The 15,338-nt window shown below is 44.9% G+C and overlaps 1 protein-coding gene and 9 non-coding genes across 10 annotated transcripts; all 10 read left to right on the top strand.

Annotated features, from left to right (window-relative positions):
- Positions 1-1,005: 1,005 nt before the first annotated feature.
- Positions 1,006-1,093, top strand: trnay-gua (transfer RNA tyrosine (anticodon GUA)). The gene is given in 2 exon segments: positions 1,006-1,042; positions 1,058-1,093. It is a non-coding gene; the product is annotated as a tRNA-Tyr (tRNA).
- Positions 1,094-1,440: 347 nt separating this feature from the next.
- Positions 1,441-1,513, top strand: trnar-acg (transfer RNA arginine (anticodon ACG)). Its single transcript has one exon. It is a non-coding gene; the product is annotated as a tRNA-Arg (tRNA).
- A 1,412-nt stretch (positions 1,514-2,925) lies between these two features.
- On the top strand, positions 2,926-3,013 carry trnay-gua (transfer RNA tyrosine (anticodon GUA)). Its single transcript is given in 2 exon segments — positions 2,926-2,962; positions 2,978-3,013. It is a non-coding gene; the product is annotated as a tRNA-Tyr (tRNA).
- A 1,645-nt stretch (positions 3,014-4,658) lies between these two features.
- On the top strand, positions 4,659-4,730 carry trnae-uuc (transfer RNA glutamic acid (anticodon UUC)). Its single transcript has one exon. It is a non-coding gene; the product is annotated as a tRNA-Glu (tRNA).
- A 203-nt stretch (positions 4,731-4,933) lies between these two features.
- trnay-gua (transfer RNA tyrosine (anticodon GUA)) lies at positions 4,934-5,021 on the top strand. Its single transcript is given in 2 exon segments — positions 4,934-4,970; positions 4,986-5,021. It is a non-coding gene; the product is annotated as a tRNA-Tyr (tRNA).
- A 387-nt stretch (positions 5,022-5,408) lies between these two features.
- trnar-acg (transfer RNA arginine (anticodon ACG)) lies at positions 5,409-5,481 on the top strand. Its single transcript has one exon. It is a non-coding gene; the product is annotated as a tRNA-Arg (tRNA).
- Positions 5,482-6,697: 1,216 nt separating this feature from the next.
- Positions 6,698-6,769, top strand: trnae-uuc (transfer RNA glutamic acid (anticodon UUC)). Its single transcript has one exon. It is a non-coding gene; the product is annotated as a tRNA-Glu (tRNA).
- A 203-nt stretch (positions 6,770-6,972) lies between these two features.
- Positions 6,973-7,060, top strand: trnay-gua (transfer RNA tyrosine (anticodon GUA)). Its single transcript is given in 2 exon segments — positions 6,973-7,009; positions 7,025-7,060. It is a non-coding gene; the product is annotated as a tRNA-Tyr (tRNA).
- A 339-nt stretch (positions 7,061-7,399) lies between these two features.
- trnar-acg (transfer RNA arginine (anticodon ACG)) lies at positions 7,400-7,472 on the top strand. Its single transcript has one exon. It is a non-coding gene; the product is annotated as a tRNA-Arg (tRNA).
- A 2,759-nt stretch (positions 7,473-10,231) lies between these two features.
- LOC128022768 (uncharacterized) lies at positions 10,232-15,254 on the top strand. Its single transcript, XM_052610560.1, has 10 exons — positions 10,232-10,378; positions 10,559-10,639; positions 10,761-10,871; positions 10,979-11,056; positions 11,179-11,373; positions 11,461-11,930; positions 12,041-12,368; positions 12,500-13,301; positions 13,425-13,634; positions 13,963-15,254. The coding sequence occupies exons 1-10, from the start codon at positions 10,232-10,234 to the stop codon at positions 15,252-15,254; spliced, it is 3,714 nt and encodes a 1,237-aa protein (XP_052466520.1).
- Positions 15,255-15,338: the final 84 nt, after the last annotated feature.

Below are 15,338 nucleotides of genomic sequence, written 5' to 3'. Positions count from 1 at the left end.
GTGTTTTCAGATGCATGACACAAGTATTTTCACCTGGACAAGACCTTAATTACCAGTTCGAGGTATAAATTCAGCAATCACAGGATTCTGGCCAAAAAACTGAACCATGTGTGAGTCAACAAACATGTCCCTTGAATGCATGCAACACTATATATTTCAGTAAACCGTCCCTTCGGATGATTCTTGTATTGCCAAATTATTATCACATTGTTACAGTCACACACCAAAAGCAACAGGCCACTACAAAACCCTGCGCCCACACTGGCCACATTTATGGAAAGTGGCCCACAAGCTTGTGGCCAGTTAAAGCTGGCCAGTTCCCATATGGTCTAGCAGTTAGGATTCCTGGTTTTCTCGTACGCAGCCAGGGGTTGACTCCAGTTTTTCCTCTAGATAAAGGTTGCCGTGTGTGTTTTCAAATGGATGACACGAGTATTTTCACTTGGACAAGAGCTTAATTACCAGTTTGAGGAATCAATTCTGCAATCACAGGAATCTGCCCAAATACACTGAACCCCCGGGTTGAGTGAAAAAACAGATTCCCTGAATGCATACAACACTATATAATTCAGAAAACCGTCCTTTTGGATAATTCTTGTTTTGCCAAATTATTATCACATTGTTACAGTCACAGAACTAAAGCAACAGGCCACTACAAGGTCCTGCGCCCACGCTGACCACATGTATGGAAAGTGCGCCAGAAGCCCATGGCCAGTTTAAAGTGTCCAAATCCCATATGGTCTAGCGGTTAGGATTCCTGGTTTTCACCCAGGTGGCCCAGGTTCAACTCCCGGTATGGGAATGCATGCTCCTTTTTGCTTCCCTCCTCAAAAATCCAGCAAATCTTCCTGCACCAGAAGTGACTTTTTGGCCAGCAGTAGAGCTACAGAACCCTGATATGTCGAGGTTCTGATCCAGCAAATCTTCCTGCACCAGAAGTGACTTTTTGGCCAGCAGTAGAGCTACAGAACCCTGATATGTCGAGGTTCTGACTAGCCCTTAGCCCCTTCGATAGCTCAGCTGGTAGAGCGGAGGACTGTAGGTTGGAGTGTTGGCCATCCTTAGGTCGCTGGTTCAACTCCGGCTCGAAGGAGGTGTTTTTTTCATGTTCCCACCAATGTTTTGGCTTGGAGCTGGCTTTCTCACAGCTGTCAGCAGAGCTTGAATTCGCAGTCCACAATTGGAAGGCAAAAGAGCTTTCCCTGACCGGGAATCGAACCCGGGCCGCGGCGGTGAGAGCGCCGAATCCTAACCACTAGACCACCAGGGATGGATGGTGGGCTGGAGGGCTCGTGGGCTCGTGGGCTGGTGGGCTGGTGGGCTGGAGGGCTGGTAGTCTGTTCTCCTGATAACAAGGTGAGAATGAGCAGACATCAATGCTTGCCACCGTCACATCGAAAACCAACAAGTCTGTAACAATCGGGGGTCTTTACTAATGGTGGGCCAGTGGCGCAATGGATAACGCGTCTGACTACGGATCAGAAGATTCTAGGTTCGACTCCTGGCTGGCTCGCTCTGTGCTTGTTTTTCTCCGGCTTATTTTGTTGTTGTGTTTTTTTTCTCCAAAGTCCAAAAGAAAAGGCAACTCTCTAGGCATTCTTCTATTTTTTCCAAAAAAAGGCACATTCTGCACACCCATTCCGATGTCTAGGGGAGACACGGACATGCTTTGGTATTGCCATTCGTCTCACAAAATGCAGGCTGGTGGGCCAGTTGATTCTAGAAAGAACAATTTCATCGCTACTCTGTAACCGCTTTACTACTTTGAAGGGTGCAATGCCATGTGGTTTTGATGTCACAGGCTTGCCATTTTGAAGCCTTATCACTAATTGCCACCTGGACATTGAGAATAATTTGTAATCTGCATTAAACTGAACGAGCGAATAATCAGCATATTAAAAATTGGTCTCACTTTCATTATTAACCTCACAACATGTCAGTTTTGTACCTTGACAGACCGACGATAGGCAGTTTTTCCTCTAGATAACGGTTGCCATGTGTGTTTTCAGATGCATGACACAAGTATTTTCACCTGGACAAGACCTTAATTACCAGTTCGAGGTATAAATTCAGCAATCACAGGATTCTGGCCAAAAAACTGAACCATGTGTGAGTCAACAAACATGTCCCTTGAATGCATGCAACACTATATATTTCAGTAAACCGTCCCTTCGGATGATTCTTGTATTGCCAAATTATTATCACATTGTTACAGTCACACACCAAAAGCAACAGGCCACTACAAGACCCTGCGCCCACACTGGCCACATTTATGGAAAGTGGCCCACAAGCTTGTGGCCAGTTAAAGCTGGCCAGTTCCCATATGGTCTAGCAGTTAGGATTCCTGGTTTTCTTGTACGCAGCCAGGGGTTGACTCCAGTTTTTCCTCTAGATAAAGGTTGCCGTGTGTGTTTTCAAATGGATGACACGAGTATTTTCACTTGGACAAGAGCTTAATTACCAGTTTGAGGAATCAATTCTGCAATCACAGGAATCTGCCCAAATACACTGAACCCCCGGGTTGAGTGAAAAAACAGATTCCCTGAATGCATACAACACTATATAATTCAGAAAACCGTCCTTTTGGATAATTCTTGTTTTGCCAAATTATTATCATATTGTTACAGTCACAGAACTAAAGCAACAGGCCACTACAAGGTCCTGCGCCCACGCTGACCACATGTATGGAAAGTGCCCCAGAAGCCCATGGCCAGTTTAAAGTGTCCAGATCCCATATGGTCTAGCAGTTAGGATTCCTGGTTTTCACCCAGGCGGCCCGGGTTCAACTCCCGGTATGGGAATGCATGCTCCTTTTTGCTTCCCTCCTCAAAAATCCAGCAAATCTTCCTGCACCAGAAGTGACTTTTTGGCCAGCAGTAGAGCTACAGAACCCTGATATGTCGAGGTTCTGACTAGCCCTTAGCCCCTTCGATAGCTCAGCTGGTAGAGCGGAGGACTGTAGGTTGGAGTGTTGGCCATCCTTAGGTCGCTGGTTCAACTCCGGCTCGAAGGAGGTGTTTTTTTTCATGTTCCCACCAATGTTTTGGCTTGGAGCTGGCTTTCTCACAGCTGTCAGCAGAGCTTGAATTCGCAGTCCACAATTGGAAGGCAAAAGAGCTTTCCCTGACCGGGAATCGAACCCGGGCCGCTGCGGTGAGAGCGCCGAATCCTAACCACTAGACCACCAGGGAGGGATGGTGGGCTGGAGGGCTCGTGGGCTGCTGGGCTGGTGGGATGGAGGGCTGGAGGGCTGGAGGGCTGGTAGTCTGTTCTCCTGATAACAAGGTGAGAATGAGCAGACATCAATGCTTGCCACCGTCACATCGAAAACCAACAAGTCTGTAACAATCGGGGGTCTTTACTTTTGGTGGGCCAGTGGCGCAATGGATAACGCATCTGACTACGGATCAGAAGATTCTAGGTTCGACTCCTGGCTGGCTCGCTCTGTGCTTGTTTTTCTCCGGCTTATTTTGTTGTTGTGTTTTTTTTCTCCAAAGTCCAAAAGAAAAGGCAACTCTCTAGGCATTCTTCTATTTTTTCCAAAAAAAGGCACATTCTGCACACCCATTCCGATGTCTAGGGGAGACACGGACATGCTTTGGTATTGCCATTCGTCTCACAAAATGCAGGCTGGTGGGCCAGTTGATTCTAGAATGAACAATTTCATCGCTACTCTGTAACCGCTTTACTACTTTGAAGGGTGCAATGCCATGTGGTTTTGATGTCACAGGCTTGCCATTTTGAAGCCTTATCACTAATTGCCACCTGGACATTGAGAATAATTTGTAATCTGCATTAAACTGAACGAGCGAATAATCAGCATATTAAAAATTGGTCTCACTTTCATTATTAACCTCACAACATGTCAGTTTTGTACCTTGACAGACCGACGATAGGCAGTTTTTCCTCTAGATAACGGTTGCCATGTGTGTTTTCAGATGCATGACACAAGTATTTTCACCTGGACAAGACCTTAATTACCAGTTCGAGGTATAAATTCAGCAATCACAGGATTCTGGCCAAAAAACTGAACCATGTGTGAGTCAACAAACATGTCCCTTGAATGCATGCAACACTATATATTTCAGTAAACCGTCCCTTCGGATGATTCTTGTATTGCCAAATTATTATCACATTGTTACAGTCACACACCAAAAGCAACAGGCCACTACAAAACCCTGCGCCCACACTGGCCACATTTATGGAAAGTGGCCCACAAGCTTGTGGCCAGTTAAAGCTGGCCAGTTCCCATATGGTCTAGCAGTTAGGATTCCTGGTTTTCTCGTACGCAGCCAGGGGTTGACTCCAGTTTTTCCTCTAGATAAAGGTTGCCGTGTGTGTTTTCAAATGGATGACACGAGTATTTTCACTTGGACAAGAGCTTAATTACCAGTTTGAGGAATCAATTCTGCAATCACAGGAATCTGCCCAAATACACTGAACCCCCGGGTTGAGTGAAAAAACAGATTCCCTGAATGCATACAACACTATATAATTCAGAAAACCGTCCTTTTGCATAATTCTTGTGTTGCCAAATTATTATCACATTGTTACAGTCACAGAACTAAAGCAACAGGCCACTACAAGGTCCTGCGCCCACGCTGACCACATGTATGGAAAGTGCGCCAGAAGCCCATGGCCAGTTTAAAGTGTCCAAATCCCATATGGTCTAGCGGTTAGGATTCCTGGTTTTCACCCAGGCGGCCCGGGTTCAACTCCCGGTATGGGAATGCATGCTCCTTTTTGCTTCCCTCCTCAAAAATCCAGCAAATCTTCCTGCACCAGAAGTGACTTTTTGGCCAGCAGTAGAGCTACAGAACCCTGATATATTGAGGTTCTGATCCAGCAAATCTTCCTGCACCAGAAGTGACTTTTTGGCCAGCAGTAGAGCTACAGAACCCTGATATGTCGAGGTTCTGACTAGCCCTTAGCCCCTTCGATAGCTCAGCTGGTAGAGCGGAGGACTGTAGTTTGGAGTGTTGGCCATCCTTAGGTCGCTGGTTCAACTCCGGCTCGAAGGAGGTGTTTTTTTCATGTTCCCACCAATGTTTTGGCTTGGAGATGGCTTTCTCACAGCTGTCAGCAGAGCTTGAATTCGCAGTCCACAATTGGAAGGCAAAAGAGCTTTCCCTGACCGGGAATCGAACCCGGGCCGCGGCGGTGAGAGCGCCGAATCCTAACCACTAGACCACCAGGGAGGGATGGTGGGCTGGAGGGCTCGTGGGCTGGAGGGCTCGTGGGCTGGTGGGCAGGAGGGCTGGATGGCTCGTGGGCTGGTGGGCTGGTGGGCTTGAGGGCTGGTAGTCTGTTCTCCTGATAACAAGGTGAGAATGAGCAGACATCAATGCTTGCCACTGTCACATCGAAAACCAACAAGTCTGTAACAATCGGGGGTCTTTACTAATGGTGGGCCAGTGGCGCAATGGATAACGCGTCTGACTACGGATCAGAAGATTCTAGGTTCGACTCCTGGCTGGCTCGCTCTGTGCTTGTTTTTCTCCGGCTTATTTTGTTGTTGTGTTTTTTTTCTCCAAAGTCCAAAACAAAAGGCAACTCTCTAGGCATTCTTCTATTTTTTCCAAAAAAAGGCACATTCTGCACACCCATTCCGATGTCTAGGGGAGACACGGACATGCTTTGGTATTGCCATTCGTCTCACAAAATGCAGGCTGGTGGGCCAGTTGATTCTAGAATGAACAATTTCATCGCTACTCTGTAACCGCTTTACTACTTTGAAGGGTGCAATGCCATGTGGTTTTGATGTCACAGGCTTGCCATTTTGAAGCCTTATCACTAATTGCCACCTGGACATTGAGAATAATTTGTAATCTGCATTAAACTGAACGAGCGAATAATCAGCATATTAAAAATTGGTCTCACTTTCATTATTAACCTCACAACATGTCAGTTTTGTACCTTGACAGACCGACGATAGGCAGTTTTTCCTCTAGATAACGGTTGCCATGTGTGTTTTCAGATGCATGACACAAGTATTTTCACCTGGACAAGACCTTAATTACCAGTTCGAGGTATAAATTCAGCAATCACAGGATTCTGGCCAAAAAACTGAACCATGTGTGAGTCAACAAACATGTCCCTTGAATGCATGCAACACTATATATTTCAGTAAACCGTCCCTTCGGATGATTCTTGTATTGCCAAATTATTATCACATTGTTACAGTCACACACCAAAAGCAACAGGCCACTACAAAACCCTGCGCCCACACTGGCCACATTTATGGAAAGTGGCCCACAAGCTTGTGGCCAGTTAAAGCTGGCCAGTTCCCATATGGTCTAGCAGTTAGGATTCCTGGTTTTCTCGTACGCAGCCAGGGGTTGACTCCAGTTTTTCCTCTAGATAAAGGTTGCCGTGTGTGTTTTCAAATGGATGACACGAGTATTTTCACTTGGACAAGAGCTTAATTACCAGTTTGAGGAATCAATTCTGCAATCACAGGAATCTGCCCAAATACACTGAACCCCCGGGTTGAGTGAAAAAACAGATTCCCTGAATGCATACAACACTATATAATTCAGAAAACCGTCCTTTTGGATAATTCTTGTTTTGCCAAATTATTATCACATTGTTACAGTCACAGAACTAAAGCAACAGGCCACTACAAGGTCCTGCGCCCACGCTGACCACATGTATGGAAAGTGCGCCAGAAGCCCATGGCCAGTTTAAAGTGTCCAAATCCCATATGGTCTAGCGGTTAGGATTCCTGGTTTTCACCCAGGCGGCCCGGGTTCAACTCCCGGTATGGGAATGCATGCTCCTTTTTGCTTCCCTCCTCAAAAATCCAGCAAATCTTCCTGCACCAGAAGTGACTTTTTGGCCAGCAGTAGAGCTACAGAACCCTGATATGTCGAGGTTCTGATCCAGCAAATCTTCCTGCACCAGAAGTGACTTTTTGGCCAGCAGTAGAGCTACAGAACCCTGATATGTCGAGGTTCTGACTAGCCCTTAGCCCCTTCGATAGCTCAGCTGGTAGAGCGGAGGACTGTAGGTTGGAGTGTTGGCCATCCTTAGGTCGCTGGTTCAACTCCGGCTCGAAGGAGGTGTTTTTTTCATGTTCCCACCAATGTTTTGGCTTGGAGCTGGCTTTCTCACAGCTGTCAGCAGAGCTTGAATTCGCAGTCCACAATTGGAAGGCAAAAGAGCTTTCCCTGACCGGGAATCGAACCCGGGCCGCGGCGGTGAGAGCGCCGAATCCTAACCACTAGACCACCAGGGATGGATGGTGGGCTGGAGGGCTCGTGGGCTGGTGGGCTGGTGGGCTGGAGGGCTGGTAGTCTGTTCTCCTGATAACAAGGTGAGAATGAGCAGACATCAATGCTTGCCACCGTCACATCGAAAACCAACAAGTCTGTAACAATCGGGGGTCTTTACTAATGGTGGGCCAGTGGCGCAATGGATAACGCGTCTGACTACGGATCAGAAGATTCTAGGTTCGACTCCTGGCTGGCTCGCTCTGTGCTTGTTTTTCTCCGGCTTATTTTGTTGTTGTGTTTTTTTTCTCCAAAGTCCAAAAGAAAAGGCAACTCTCTAGGCATTCTTCTATTTTTTCCAAAAAAAGGCACATTCTGCACACCCATTCCGATGTCTAGGGGAGACACGGACATGCTTTGGTATTGCCATTCGTCTCACAAAATGCAGGCTGGTGGGCCAGTTGATTCTAGAAAGAACAATTTCATCGCTACTCTGTAACCGCTTTACTACTTTGAAGGGTGCAATGCCATGTGGTTTTGATGTCACAGGCTTGCCATTTTGAAGCCTTATCACTAATTGCCACCTGGACATTGAGAATAATTTGTAATCTGCATTAAACTGAACGAGCGAATAATCAGCATATTAAAAATTGGTCTCACTTTCATTATTAACCTCACAACATGTCAGTTTTGTACCTTGACAGACCGACGATAGGCAGTTTTTCCTCTAGATAACGGTTGCCATGTGTGTTTTCAGATGCATGACACAAGTATTTTCACCTGGACAAGACCTTAATTACCAGTTCGAGGTATAAATTCAGCAATCACAGGATTCTGGCCAAAAAACTGAACCATGTGTGAGTCAACAAACATGTCCCTTGAATGCATGCAACACTATATATTTCAGTAAACCGTCCCTTCGGATGATTCTTGTATTGCCAAATTATTATCACATTGTTACAGTCACACACCAAAAGCAACAGGCCACTACAAGACCCTGCGCCCACACTGGCCACATTTATGGAAAGTGGCCCACAAGCTTGTGGCCAGTTAAAGCTGGCCAGTTCCCATATGGTCTAGCAGTTAGGATTCCTGGTTTTCTTGTACGCAGCCAGGGGTTGACTCCAGTTTTTCCTCTAGATAAAGGTTGCCGTGTGTGTTTTCAAATGGATGACACGAGTATTTTCACTTGGACAAGAGCTTAATTACCAGTTTGAGGAATCAATTCTGCAATCACAGGAATCTGCCCAAATACACTGAACCCCCGGGTTGAGTGAAAAAACAGATTCCCTGAATGCATACAACACTATATAATTCAGAAAACCGTCCTTTTGGATAATTCTTGTTTTGCCAAATTATTATCATATTGTTACAGTCACAGAACTAAAGCAACAGGCCACTACAAGGTCCTGCGCCCACGCTGACCACATGTATGGAAAGTGCCCCAGAAGCCCATGGCCAGTTTAAAGTGTCCAGATCCCATATGGTCTAGCGGTTAGGATTCCTGGTTTTTTTTTTTTTACTTTTTGGCCAGCAGTAGAGCTACAGAACCCTGATATGTCGAGGTTCTGACTAGCCCTTAGCCCCTTCGATGGCGGTACCTGACAACCACAAGTCTGTAAAATTAATCCAATAGTATGCCGACTTCTATCTTTTAAAAACCAATCACGTTATGACCTCTATCTTTTGAAAACCAATCACGTTACGACCTCTATCTTTTGAAAACCAATCACGTTACGACTTCTATCTTTTAAAAACCAATCACCTTACGACTTCTATCTTTTATAAATCAATCACGTTGCGATCTCTATTTTTCCGCGTCCAATGAAATGGCAAGGTCTATTTCTCATACACCAATCACGCACGTCCTCGCCAATTGCATGTAATCTCCGCTCAGGTAACGTTAAATTATTTACATTCCGCTCATGTATGTTATTTATATCTTGATATGAATGAAATGGTTTAGGATTTTTGTTCTTTAGGAATAGCAAGATTGGCCATGTAAATTAGCCTATGATTACCGCTTGATACTACGTAACGTCAACTGTCACTGATGTGTAAATACTATTACGACCGGAGCTAACGTAACTGTAAATATGTCGAATTTAACCGATTAACAAGTTTTCTCAATGAAAAAAAAAATGCTTTTTATTTAATTGTAATAAGGTTCCACAGCTTTTTCCAAATGCGGCATTTGAACACACAAAATAAATTTGGAAAATGTTAATGTTTTGTTTAACTTTTACACGTATGTTATATGTTTGTACATATGTTATGACCAGTCAAAAGAAGTGAATGGATAAGTTTATACATTCAGGTTCATGCCCTTATCACATGGACACAGTTGAAAGACCACAATATGTTTAATCTGAGTATTTGTTTTAGTCAAATTAATCCATAATGCTATATATTTATTTATTTATTTATACTCATAAACGTGTTGTATGAGCCTAGGTCATTGAGACATACAGCCATAATAGAAAGATCTATCACAACTTGTTAAGACTCTATGTAATTGTTCTTATACTTTTATTCTTGTTATAATCTTATTATATGTATTTTTTTATATTTGTACAAACATACACACATACATACAAACATATATATATATATATATATATATATATATATATATATATATATATATATATATATATATATATATATATATATATATATATATATATATATATATATATATATATATATATATATATAAATGTTATATAATTGTTTTGACATTATATATATGACTGAATTGTGCAATTGAAATGTTTCCTCTTGGCATGAATATAGCCCCTGCTGCTGACATGGCATTAAATAATAAATAAATAAATCACAACATGTTATATGTAAGATAATATGTGTATTATAATGAACTTATAATCTGCTATAATATGGCGGTCGTTCTGGACCAGGAACACAACTAGCTATCATGAAATGAACACAACAGGAGGGTAAATGCTACAGGCTACAATGGCAGTTAGTGTAACGTGTTATGTAGTGTTTCAGGCAACGACATGGCTTCAGCTAAGTCTCACAAAGGCATGAGTAATGCTGAATGGCTTGCGCGTCTGGAGATTTTTGCCCAAACAGGAGTTTGGCCATCTACACAGGGGAATAGACCTTCTCCCCGACAAAAACGATGGCATGAGATGTATCAGAAGGTAAGTTATGCAGCTAGATTCATGGGCAAACTAACAAACTTTTTTGACAATACATTGTGGTATTTTTATTTATGTGTATGGTTAAGTAATTACATGTAAATACAATGTTATATTGATATAATTATGATGACTTATTGCTGTTTTGAGATCCAGTGTCAGAGGTATAATTCATGTTCACAGATAGAAAAGTGCCCTCTGCAAATGAGGGGACAGACCACTCTTCTGAAGGAAGCTCAGACATGTATTTGTGGCTTTCACAAGGTAACTTCAATTAGCCTGGTTCAAGTTGCATAAATAGATAGATGTGTTTGCAACATCAATGTGTCTTTATATCTAAAATCACATTAGGAAGACTGTTTTGTACTTTATGCATGTGTCACAGGTTCATCCACCAGTCACAGGGGAAGCATCACAGAGCACCCCGGCCCAAAGCACACCCTCTGTCAGCGATGTGTCATGTCCTGCAAAGAGACCTAAACTGACATTGTCAATGGTAAGCAGACCACACTATTGCATGCATCACTGCAGATACTGAAACATCTCAACCTTTAACTATAGTGTTAGGGTTTTGTTATCACTAACCATGACAAATCTTTTTAGTTTGAAAAGTCAAGGTTTGGAGGCTCACATGTGGCAGCAGCAAAACCTAATTTGAGCACCCAGAGGAAAACCTCTCAGGTTAATATTAAAAGACATCAAGACTTTTATAATGTCATCATGACTTTATCACTATGTAATTTTAATGTATTAAAAACATGGCAATCCCCTTAATAAATTATTCATAATGTTTGACTCCACAGATGTTAGAGCACTCCAGTTCAGCTACAGTTTCATGTCCACCCTCTGATCCTCATCCTCCTCCATCCCCCAAACCTCATCAGCCCGTCATCCAGTCCTCCTCTTCCTTCTTCCTTCCTCCACCTCAGAGTTCACAACGCATCAAAAAAACAGCAACGCCATCAACTGTTTCTGAGAATACTGTTGTGAGGAGCCCAGTAAGATCTCATTCAAAATATATACATGTCTTCATCATTTAATGCTCTCTTAGCTTTTATTTAAACCAGTGTTTTTTATAATATCAGCAGGTCTCATCTCAGCCAGAAGATCTCCCCCTTCTGTGGCCACAGACAATGCCACAGCAAGACCAGAAGTGGGTGTCAGAAGCACTTTTTAGGGTTGGTGCAAAGGGAAAGCTGGAGCTGCGTGAAAACCTACAGTTGTGGTATCACCCCCCACCACCAGCCCTGTTGTACCACCAAGCTCCAACACCTGATAGGTTTTTTTCACAGCGTCTCTTGCTCTGGATGCCATATAAGCTGTGGAAGGTGCGGCTCCAGTGTACTAACCCTGCCTGTGCCAGGCAACAGCTGTGTGGTGGTGGACTGCACAGGAGGGTACGACAGGTGTTAGACATTGACAGATACTACAACCTGGTGACAGAGACCCTGATCTGCACCAGGTGTAGAACCAGCTATCTGTCCTGGAGTCAAGCTGTGCTGCAGCAGTTGGACCTGGCCCATCGATCTGAATTCAGGGTCATCCTCACACGCAAGTAATTATTTTGCAGTCATTTTCACTTATGTTCTACCCTTTCTGATAAATATTTCCTACAATAATTAGATACCTTATAATAAGATACTTAAATGAATGCTTTTTTCCAAGGTATGCCTGTGACATTCGGGTTCTTCGCTTGCTGCGTGAGAGGGGCATGGGGAATGGCCCAGTGAGGATCATCGGCCAGCTGAGAGAGAACCACAGTGAGGAGTGGTTGAAACGTGCGCTTCGGTACACATCAGAGTGTGTGGCCTTTTTTGATAATCGTGGCCTGCATCCGCTGCACTTCCAGGAGCCACCACCACTTGCTTCAGTACCCAGCTACAAATGGCTCCTCACTGTATATAGTCAGGACATTCTCAACAGGCTCGATCACATAAAGGCCAGCATAACATCCACGTATGGATCAATCTTAAAAATGGATTCAACTAAGAAGGTCAGATAAGCTGCTTAATTGACTGTACCCTTATCTATAATGTATTGTTAGACCAAGAGAGCTTTATTTTTTTCAGTGTAACTGATTTGGATGCATGTTGTATTATTTGCTATGCTTATTGTTTCTTTCAGATCACCAAGAAGTTGAGCGGGCCTGCGAAAGGCACAGCACAGTGGCTTACCTCAGTGGGCAATGAGATAGGTCAGGTGCTGATGAGTGTCCTGACTGCGAATGAAGGGGCTGGGTTAGACCTCATGGCTGCAGGGCTCATGGAGCGATACCGGAGTGCTGGTGTTGATCCTCCCACTATCATTTATGTGGACTGTGATTGTTGCAAGAAAGTGGGAGAGACTAAATTGAAGAGGCGGTTCAGCGGCTGGCCAGATGTCATCGTCCGCCTAGACATTTGGCATTTTATGCGAAGTCTGGCAGTAGGGTGCACCACTGACGCCCACCAGTTGTACCCTACTTTTATGGCAAGGCTGTCATCCTGTATTTTTGAGTGGGATGCAGGGGATCTCACTCTGCTGAGACAGGCCAAAAGGGAGCAACTCATCCAACAGGGCTGGCCTACTCTGTCGGAGGCAGAACTGGACCATCATTTAACTAAAGCTGAGCTGCTCCAGCACTGCAGGAGGAGAACACGGGGAGAAGAAACCACTTTCCGCCTCCTTGATATGCTCATCAGAGAGCTCATGGGTGGCAAGGGGAATGATGCTCTTGGTGTTCCTCTACTTGACAGTGTGAGAATGCAGCACATCTGGAATGTCCAGAGGCGGCACATCACCTGTATCCAAGACCCTCCAAATGTGCCGCTCTATACTGAAACTGGAACTACAAGCAAGGGTGGGGTGGTTCTAAAAACTTATCGTTGTGCCAGAGGCTCCACATCCCTGGAATCATTTCACTGCCACCTAAACAGATTTATTCCAGGTTTGTCATGTCAGAATATACCACATTTTGCCACTAATTCCTGTTTATCAAGATATTTGCAGATTAAATTTTATGTTTTGCATTTTCTCAAAGCAATATTTGGCTTTCTATTTCTTTTTCTAGGGAACAGCGCAAACAGCCTGAACTTCCAGATTTATCTCCTGGAAGGTTTATTACGCTGGAATCAGGACCGGGCTGAAGCTGCTGTTGCAGATGGAGGTTCAACTCTGCGCTCTTACACAGGGGAGCTGGTTTACTCTGTCAATGAGAACTACAATAAGTTGTATGGCAGGAAATTGGTCCCTAGCTTCACTCCACCTGCAGTATACACAGGTAAAAATATTTTGATAAATGCAGCTCATGATGTAGCATGTTTTTGGTAAAATTACAAGTGCTTTTGGACAATAATAATGTAATTTTGACATATCAGAGAAAAATTATACTACCAGAATATTTATACATTATTCTGTGTTCTAGGTTTCAGGGCAGAAAATAAAATACATAGTAGAATATAGAGTAATCCTGTCTTTTTATGATACCCTCTGAATTAGATATATATTGTTCATACAGAAGTGGACAACAAAATATTTACTGCATTTCTAAATAAACCTTTCTGCATAATTTCCATTAAAAATGTTTCCTGTTACAAATATTTCCTCAGGGGAGCTCATTGGAGTACAGTACTTGTTGAGGCAGAATAGTCAGCCCCTGGAGGACATGTGCCCTACCTCTGATAGGACCTCTCAATTGCTGGAGGAGATAGATGTGGAGGAGCAAGTGGAAAAGGATGAGGGTTTCATTGATTTCTTTGGAGAGGAAGCCACAGTGGCAAATCTTGTGGCATCAGATGACTTAGTCCTTTCAGGTCCACCAGTTCTACCAGCTGCACCAGTTCCCAGTGTCCAGGCTCCTACAGCTGCACCACTGCCCAGTGTCAAAATTCCACCACTGCCCATTGTCCAGACTCCACCACTGCCCAGTGTCCAGACTCCACCATTGCCCAGTGTCCAGACTCCACCACTGCCCAGTGTCCAGACTCCACCACTGCCCAGTGTCCAGACTCCACCATTGCCCAGTGTCCAGACTCCACCACTGCCCAGTGTCCAGACTCCACCACTGCCCAGTGTCCAGACTCCACCACTGCCCAGTGTCCAGGCTCCACCACTGCTCAGAGTCCGGGCTCCTTCAACTGCACCAGTGCCCAGTGTAGCTGCATCACTGCTCAGTGTCCAGGCTCCACCATTGTTCAGAGTCCGGGCTCCTTCAGCTGCACCAGTGCCCAGTGTCCAGGCTCCACCACTGCTCAGAGTCCGGGCTCCTTCAGCTGCACCAGTGCCCAGTGTAGCTGCACCACTGCCCAGTGTCCAGACTCCACCACTGCCCAGTGTCCAGGCTCCACCACTGCTCAGAGTCCGGGCTCCTTCAGCTGCACCAGTGCCCAGTGTAGCTGCACCACTGCCCAGTGTCCAGACTCCACCACTGCCCAGTGTCCAGACTCCACCACTGCCCAGTGTCCAGGCTCCACCACTGCTCAGAGTCCGGGCTCCTTCAGCTGCACCAGTGCCCAGTGTAGCTGCACCACTGCCCAGTGTCCAGACTCCACCACTGCCCAGTGTCCAGGCTCCACCACTGCTCAGAGTCCGGGCTCCTTCAGCTGCACCAGTGCCCAGTGTAGCTGCACCACTGCCCAGTGTCCAGACTCCACCACTGCCCAGTGTCCAGGCTCCACCACTGCTCAGAGTCCGGGCTCCTTCAGCTGCACCAGTGCCCAGTGTAGCTGCACCACTGCCCAGTGTCCAGACTCCACCACTGCCCAGTGTCCAGGCTCCACCACTGCTCAGAGTCCGGGCTCCTTCAGCTGCACCAGTACCCAGTGTCCAGGATCCTTTAGATACACCAGTGCCCTCAGCAATGGTAAAATTTCCTTTTCTATACGAATTGTCACTCATTTAGTTATCTGCCATTAAGCAGTAAACTTACTTAACAGCATGTAAATACCTAACCAACAGTTATATATTTCCAGGCTGTTGACGAACA

The sequence above is a fragment of the Carassius gibelio genome, chromosome A11, assembly GCF_023724105.1.
Source record: "Carassius gibelio isolate Cgi1373 ecotype wild population from Czech Republic chromosome A11, carGib1.2-hapl.c, whole genome shotgun sequence".
Classification (NCBI taxonomy): domain Eukaryota; kingdom Metazoa; phylum Chordata; class Actinopteri; order Cypriniformes; family Cyprinidae; genus Carassius; species Carassius gibelio.
Note: the sequence above shows the minus strand (reverse complement) of the source record. Positions and strands in the feature narration are given on the sequence as shown.